At 42.8% G+C, this 7,827-nt stretch overlaps 1 protein-coding gene across 5 annotated transcripts; it reads left to right on the top strand.

The window, feature by feature from the left end:
• Positions 1-5,119: 5,119 nt before the first annotated feature.
• On the top strand, positions 5,120-7,447 carry ARL4A (ARF like GTPase 4A). 5 transcript variants are annotated; one of them, XM_020873310.2, is made up of 2 exons: positions 5,120-5,296; positions 6,440-7,447. In XM_020873310.2, exon 2 carries the CDS (start codon positions 6,526-6,528, stop codon positions 7,126-7,128), a length of 603 nt encoding a protein of 200 aa, XP_020728969.1. In that variant the 5' UTR covers positions 5,120-5,296; positions 6,440-6,525; the 3' UTR covers positions 7,129-7,447. The 5 variants fall into 5 exon arrangements, with proteins under 5 accessions (XP_020728969.1, XP_020728970.1, XP_020728971.1 ...); XM_020873311.2 differs by having other exon boundaries at positions 6,437-7,447; XM_020873312.2 differs by lacking the exon at positions 5,120-5,296 and adding an exon at positions 5,350-5,566.
• Positions 7,448-7,827: the final 380 nt, after the last annotated feature.

Raw genomic sequence — 7,827 nt, 5'->3', positions numbered from 1 at the left:
TCAACTTTCTAAGATTCACGTATTATTGACATCTTACAGTATTTGTCTTTCTCTAACTTATTTCACTTAGCATAATGCCCTTCTGGTTTATCCATATTGTTGCAAATGGCAGAATTTCCTTCTTTTTAAAGGCTGAATAATATTCTAGTGTGTGTGTGTGTGTGTGTGTGTGTGTACACATATATATATGTATATGTGTATATATACATACACAGGATTCCCAGTTGGTTCAGTGGGTAAAGAACTTGCCTGCCAGTGCAGGAGATGTAAGAGACATGGGTTCAATCCCTGGGTTGGGAAGATCCCCTGGAGGAGGGCATGCAACCCATTCCAGCATTCTTGCCTGGAGAATCCCATGGACAGAGGAGCCTGGTGGGCTACAGTCCATAGGGTCGCAAAGACTTGGACACAAATGAAGTGACTTTGCCCACATTCATGCATTATATATGTAGATATTATTTGTCATTCTGTTAATATAGTATACCACATTTGTTGATTTGCTTCTGATGAACTATTCTTGCATCCCAGAAATAACTCCCACTTGATCATGGTATGATTCTTTACATGTGCTGCTGGATTTGGTTTGCAGGTATTTTGTTGAGAATCTCTGCATATATATTCATCATGGATATTGGTCTGTAGTTTTCTTTCCTTATAATGTCGTTTTCTGGCTTTGGTAATGATGGCTTCATGGAATGAGTTTGGGAGTGTGCCTTCCCTCATCAGTTTTTGAGAAGATTTTGGGAAGGACTGGTATTAATTCTTCTTTAAATATTTGTTAGAATTCACCAGTGAAACCAGCTAGTCCTGGGCTTTTCTTTGTTGGGAATTCTTTGATTCAGTATTCTTATGCATTATTGGGTTTTGGTTTTCTATTTCTTCATGATTCAATCTTGGGAGGTTGTATGTTTCTAAGAATTTATCCATTTCTTTTAGTTTGTACAATTTGTTGGCATATACTTATTCATATTATTTTCTTACAATCCCTTGTATGTCTGTGGTATTCATTTCAGGTTCCCTTCTTTCATTTATAATTTTTTTTTTTTAATTTGAACCCTTTTTCTTTTCTTGACTTGTCTAGCTAAAGGTTTGTAAATTTTATTTATCTTTTTAAAAACTAACCCTTAGTTTTCTAACCTATTATTTTTCTATTCTATTTCATTTACTTCGGCTCTAATCTTTATCATTTCTTTCTGCTAACTTTGGGTTTAGGTTATTCTTCTTTTTCTAGTTCTTTGATCTCTCTCCTTTTCCTTGGTGTATGCATTTCTAGCTATAAATTACCTCATTGAACTGCTTTGGGTGCATCTCATAAGTTTTGTTTTGTGTTTCTACTTTCATTTGTCTCCATATTTTTTTATTTCCTTATTGATTTTTCAGTCCACTGATTGTTCAGGACTGTGTTATTTTAATTTTCACGTACCATATTTGTGAATTTTCTAATCTTTCTCATGTTACTGGTTTCTGGCTTCATACCACTGGGGTCAGAAAAGATACTTGACATAATTGCAGTGTTCTTAGCTTTGCTGAGACTTGTCTGATGGCTTAGTATTTGATTCATCCTGGATAATGTTCCATGTAGGTCTGAGAAGAATGTGTATTCTGCTGCTGTTGAAATGTTTTGTATATATGTCTGTTAGAGTTATTGGGTCTATACTGTTGTTCAAATGCTGTTTCTTCATTGATTTTCTGTCTGGAAGACCTATCCATTAATGTCCCCCAGCACATTATTTTTTCTGATGAAAAATTATAGTCTCCTCTTTTTGGATGGATTTAAACATACTGTAAACTTAATGCCACCATGCTCTGCATACTGTTACTTCTACCTGCAATTCTGTTCCCCTACCTCTTGTCTGATACCCATTGAGTTCTTTGAATATTCAGCTTAACATTTGAATATACAGTTTATGTTTTTCTGTTAAGCTACTGTGACTGTCAGGTAAATTTTGTGCAGGCGTAGGGTTTGATAATAGCTTCTATATTACTACTCGGAAGTCCTGTTGAATATCATAGCAGTTAAGTGTTTGTGTGTCTAGCACCTCCACTGAACTAATTCCTTCTACTAGAAATCATGTCTTCTGTTTATCCAGACCTTCAAACATGGAAAATTCTAATAAAAACATACTGAAACAAAGTGAGAAACTCTAGAAACAGCAATAGATAAAAAAATGAGTGGTTGGAACTTCCCTGGTGGTCCAGTGGTTAAGAATGTGCCTTGCAGTGCAAGGGACACAGATTCAATTCCTGGGTGGGGAACTAGGATCCCACACGCTGCAGGGCAACCAAGCCTGCCTACTGCAACTAAGACCTGATGCAGTGAAATTAAAAAAAAAAAAAAACAAAAAAAACAGTGGCAAATGTCAAGAAGGACATTAGTTGCAGTATGTATATGCTTAAGTATGTAGTTGAAAATCAGATTTTGGAAGACAGAATACTACAGACATCAGATTTGACCTGGGTCCTGGTATTCACATAGGGGAAACAAGGTAAATTACTCAGTTTTTTTATTTGAAAGAAGAAAACCTACCCTTTCTTAAAATTAGTATTTCTTCAAAATGTCTAATCATTGATTACTAGGATGCTTGTTGAAAACACAGATCATTAGCCCCTCTCCTGATGATTCTGATTTGGGAGGTCTGTAATAGGGACCAGGAATTTGTATTTTATAAGCACTACAAGGTGATTCTCATTATTAGCCAAGTTTGAAAAACCATAACTAAATTCAGAGGTTCACAGAGCTCCTAGTGTCTCAGTAATTTTTTCATGGTCCCTCTAGCCAAAAGAAGTAACCCAGAGTTCCTTTTATTAATAGATGTTGTTGAGTCACGTCCGACTCTTTTGCAACCCTACAGACTGTAGCCCGCCAGGCTCCTGTATACATGGGACAGATTCAGACAACTTAATAGTTGTTGTTGTTATCAGGGTCCAACAGATGGCACTGTATTTCCCTCCAAAAGTTAAAATATCCCATAAAACTATGATTTCTCTGAAGCACCCCATCAGCACATAGTTTATGAACTGTAGCCTAAAGGGAGCATTTTCCTGGCATAGCATTGAAATTAAATATTTGAATAGGCCTGCTATAGAAAGACTATGCAACAAAATAGACTGTGTGTTCTATGAGTTTGATCTTTTTCTATCATTTGCTGCAGTTTTCGTATGGTTGTTATTGCTCACAAAGCAGGAGTATCATTCTCCCATAAAGAGCCAGAGAGCAAACATTTCAGGTTTGCAAAGCCCCAGATGATTTCTGCTGCGTTGTCTTTTCTGTTGCAGCCCTTTAAACCTGTAAAAATCATTCTTATCTCTTGAATTTGACCCACAGGCTATATAGAACCAAAGGGTTCTAGTTATAAGCCTAGTATAAAACATTAAAGTACAATTTAGTGACGGTGATTCTGTAAGGCTGTAAGCTCTCAATATTTTACTATCTCATCTGTTTTGGCTTTGAGGAAGTGTGTGCAGAAATGCATCCCAGCAACTAATGTTTTGTTGTTGTTTTGTCAGTTTGTTGTTTGTGACCCCATGGGCTATTGCCCGCCAGGCTCCCCTGCCCATGGGATTATCCAGGCAAGAATACTGGAATAGGTTGCCGCTTCTTTCTCCAGGGGTCTTCCCCATTCAGGGATGGAAGCCATGCCTCCTGCATTGGCAGTAGATTCTGTACCACTGAGCCACCCGGGAAGCCACTATTATGTGAATATGCAACTAATACGGCCTGCTTGATTTCAAAGCTAGTCTAACAAGCTGTCATAGAAGCTTGCTTTTTATTCTTCATTTAATGAGAATTTGCAAGTTTTTCTCCAGCTTAATAAAGAATATCTTTAAATTTTCAAGAAAAGGGAGACTAACCTTTTATCACTGGCTTGCTAATTACTGAAAATGGCAAATGAGAGTTCACAATTACAACTAATACAGCAAGCTTTAGCTTATGCTAGAATATGGTAGAATATGCCATTTGAGACTTATAGTCTTTTTTCCCCCAAAATTAGTATTGCTGTCTTGAAAATATGCGTTGTGCTTTGGTTAGTCTTTAGGTTTTATGTCAGTTTTTTGTTTTTTTTTCTTCAATCTAGTCTGATAAGTACTGTTGCAATGCTGGTCATAAGGAGACAAATATAGCAATAATGGTCTTGAGAAAAATCGGGAAATTTCTTGAGGAAATTTCAATCCATTTTAAAAAGTGCACCATAAAAATTCTTCCAGTATCTCACAGCCTCCACCAAAAATAGATTTATTCATTAAATATTTCCCAGATCTTTATCAGTATTCCTCCTTATTTGTTGTTATAAGTACCCTGAATTTCAGTGATCATGTTTTGTAATTAAATTTATTCATGTGGACATTCAATTACTTTCTTTTTCTCTCATGACTTCAGTATTTCACGAGCGCGGAGACAAGGTCAGATTTGCTCACCATTCTATCCCCAGACACACAGAATTGTGCCTACTGCCTGTTAAGTGTTCAATAAATATTTGCACATTATGGGTCAGGCACACTGTTGCAATGAGTCAAACTTATCTAGTGGAAAGCATTATGGATTTAGTGATTAGCGGATAAATTCCAGGACCACTACTAATTTTCCTTGGATTACCTGAAACGAGAGAATTTCCTCGTCTGTAAAAACCGGCATATTTCTACCTGTCGCCACCTCACCGAGACGTTGCTAGGATCACGTGGCAGAGAGCATTTATTTGCTCTGCGTAAAGAGGATGTGTTACAGACATCAGTCTGACCCAGGACTCTCCGGGCAGCTACTGGGGCACGTCCACGTCACCCCGTTACATAAGGGGCCCGCCCGTCCGGAGTCCTCTGAAATCCCTGACCCCGAGTCACCGGCCACCGCCCCGAGGACGCCATAGGATGCCTTGAGGCTAGGCGGTGCAGGGTGGCGCCCGCCCGAAGATTGCGGCCGGCCGGCGGTAGTGAGTTTGTGAAACAGCTGCGGCTCTCGGCGCTAAGACCGGAAACCCCACCACACCCACCCGCAGCTAGCCAGCTCCTGGTCGGTTTGAACTTGACCCTGTTTTCCCGTTGCTAGGAAACCCGGCTCCGGCGCGCCCCCCACTGGCCCGCGCCCGGGCGCGCACGGGAAGGGGGCGGGGCCCCGGCAGGCGCCGGGGGCGGTCGGCAGAGCACCGTTAAGGCTGCCCGGCGCCGGGCCAGCGCCCCTGGAAGCGGCGTCTCGTCCCCTGCCACCGCCCAGGCCTCGCCGGCGCCCTCCCGCTGGTATCAACGCACTCCCAAGTGGCAGAGAGCCACGCTGGATCCGCGCGCGGGAAGGACATTCAGTCAGGTGAGCCGCAGCGGGACGGGCGACTGATGTGGCCACGCCCTGCTGAGGGAGACCTGCCGGCCGGGTGCGGAGGGAACAGACGAGGGGATCGTGCTGCGAGGGCAGCGGGCCTTCCCCGGCGGGTGCACCAGCTCGGATCAGTGACGCCTGGGGACCTGCGCCGCCGTAGGGAGGACCCTTCGGCCAGAGGAGAAGGAGTTAACAGGCCGGCGGTGACCGCGGGCCTCGGATGTGAGCACCTCGGCGCGGCGTCCTTGGGCTGCGCTGCAGGTGCGCCCGGGCGGGCGGAGCGAGCGGGGTGGCGGGGACCTGGCTGGGTGGCCGAATCTCCCTTTCCCCTGCAGGGGTCGCTCGGCTCCCTCTGCAGGCGCCCTGTTTTCTAACTCGAGGGCAACAGGTGGTGCTTTTGGTTCGAGGGAGAGCCCCACTGCGCCGCGCGGGGAGCGGCAGTTACTCTCACCAATTAGGGCGCGGGGGCGGGCGTGGCGTGGACGCGCTGACGCCGGGGACCAATGGGATTCGGGCTCGGGGGGTGGGCCGTGAGGGGTGGGCGTGGTCCGAGTCTGGAACCAAGGTTTCTAGGGCTGCAACCGCCAGAGCTTCCTGGAGAGCTAAGCTGAGCGGGCGTGGGGTGCTTGTCCGCCCCAGTGTCCAGAAGCCTACCAATGCTTTCTCATTTGGACCCACGCTCCAATTCAGGAGGTGAGAACATTGTATTTTGGGAGCGGGTGGCGGGCATAAGATAATAGTGACCTTGGGTATGCTGTTAAGCTTGTGGAATTAGATCCTGAGGATCAGATTATGTTACAAATTTTCTGCAAAAAAAAAAAAAAAGGGCACTTACGTGGTTACTGTGACTTGGACCAGTTGCTGGTAGATTGTCTCCGTATGAGGTCTCTGAGATCTAGGGACCCAGAGGAGTAAAGTACATATTACTGTAATTTCAGTGAATGTTAAAGAATTTCAGTGGCAGTGCTTATTCTGTCGTTCGCCTCGGTTTGCGTATGATTCTTATCTCATTTGGTTTGTTTACTGAGGCAACTTTTATTTATCAAGTTCCTCGTGTCGCTTATTTTAGCAGGAAGAGAGAGTAACAATTGTACATTATTTCACAAGAATAACATTGATTTTCCCTCTCAGCAGTTTGGTAACTGGATCTCCTAGGAAGAGAAGTTCTTAAAGAGTAAGAAGAAAGCATTTCAATTTGGAACACTTCTCTGCAACTGGAAATGGGGAATGGACTGTCAGACCAGACTTCTATCCTATCCAGCCTGCCTTCATTTCAGTCCTTCCACATTGTCATCCTGGGTTTGGACTGTGCTGGAAAGACAACCGTGTTATACAGGCTGCAGTTCAATGAATTTGTAAATACCGTGCCTACCAAAGGATTTAACACGGAAAAAATTAAGGTAACCTTGGGAAATTCTAAAACAGTCACTTTCCACTTCTGGGATGTAGGTGGTCAGGAGAAGTTAAGGCCACTGTGGAAGTCATATACCAGATGCACCGACGGCATTGTGTTTGTCGTGGACTCTGTTGATGTTGAAAGGATGGAAGAAGCTAAAACTGAACTTCATAAAATAACAAGGATATCAGAAAATCAAGGGGTCCCTGTGCTTATAGTTGCTAACAAACAAGACCTGAGGAACTCACTGTCTCTCTCAGAAATTGAGAAATTGTTAGCAATGGGTGAACTGAGCTCATCAACTCCCTGGCATTTGCAGCCCACCTGTGCAATCATAGGTGATGGACTGAAAGAAGGACTTGAGAAGCTACATGATATGATAATTAAAAGAAGAAAAATGTTGCGGCAACAGAAAAAGAAAAGATGAATGGTGATACCTTTTATATCTGCGTGGAGTAGGTTTTCTCTGGTCTGATTTTGACAAATGGAAGAGTGTCTTCAGCCTGGTTTACCTGCCTGCCTTCCTGGATGCTGTTAAAGCTTTGTTTTGTTGAACAATCAGATGTCCAGCTCTGTTGCCTTGTGGAAAATGAGTGAATGCACTGCTTCTTAAAATGGTCTCTTCTCCCTACCCCACAAATCTTCTGGTACTGCCATTTTGGGAAGCCAAGCAAGGATAGAAAATTGACCAGAAAACAGTTAGGGAAATTTGACCTGAAGTTAGTGAAATAAAACTTTGAAGAGTGTCTGCCTAGTGTTTTGTGCTTACACCTTTGGGGGGCGGGGGAAGCCGTTGCAAAGAAATTGTATACAAGGCTTTGTATGTTAAGATAAAGTGCTCATGAAGGGAAATGTTAAAGTAGATTATTATATATACAGTTATATTGATCACATTGGTCCAACCAGTCAGGGACAAGGAGGAAGTGTTTGGTTTCTTAAGATTTGGCCAAATGAATCTTGACATTTTCTGGAATTAAATACTCTAATGCTATATGTTAATTCTAGATGATGTTTAAGTTGGTCTGACTTCAAATAATAAAAAGGTATTTAGGGCATATTCAAGTGCATGGATTAGTTTTTCTGACAAAGCATGTTTTGGTGTATAGTCTTTTACCTTTTAGAAACA

The sequence above is a fragment of the Odocoileus virginianus genome, chromosome 1 (genome assembly GCF_023699985.2).
Source record: "Odocoileus virginianus isolate 20LAN1187 ecotype Illinois chromosome 1, Ovbor_1.2, whole genome shotgun sequence".
Taxonomy (NCBI): Eukaryota; Metazoa; Chordata; class Mammalia; order Artiodactyla; family Cervidae; genus Odocoileus; species Odocoileus virginianus.
This window is presented reverse-complemented; position numbering and strand designations above follow the sequence as displayed.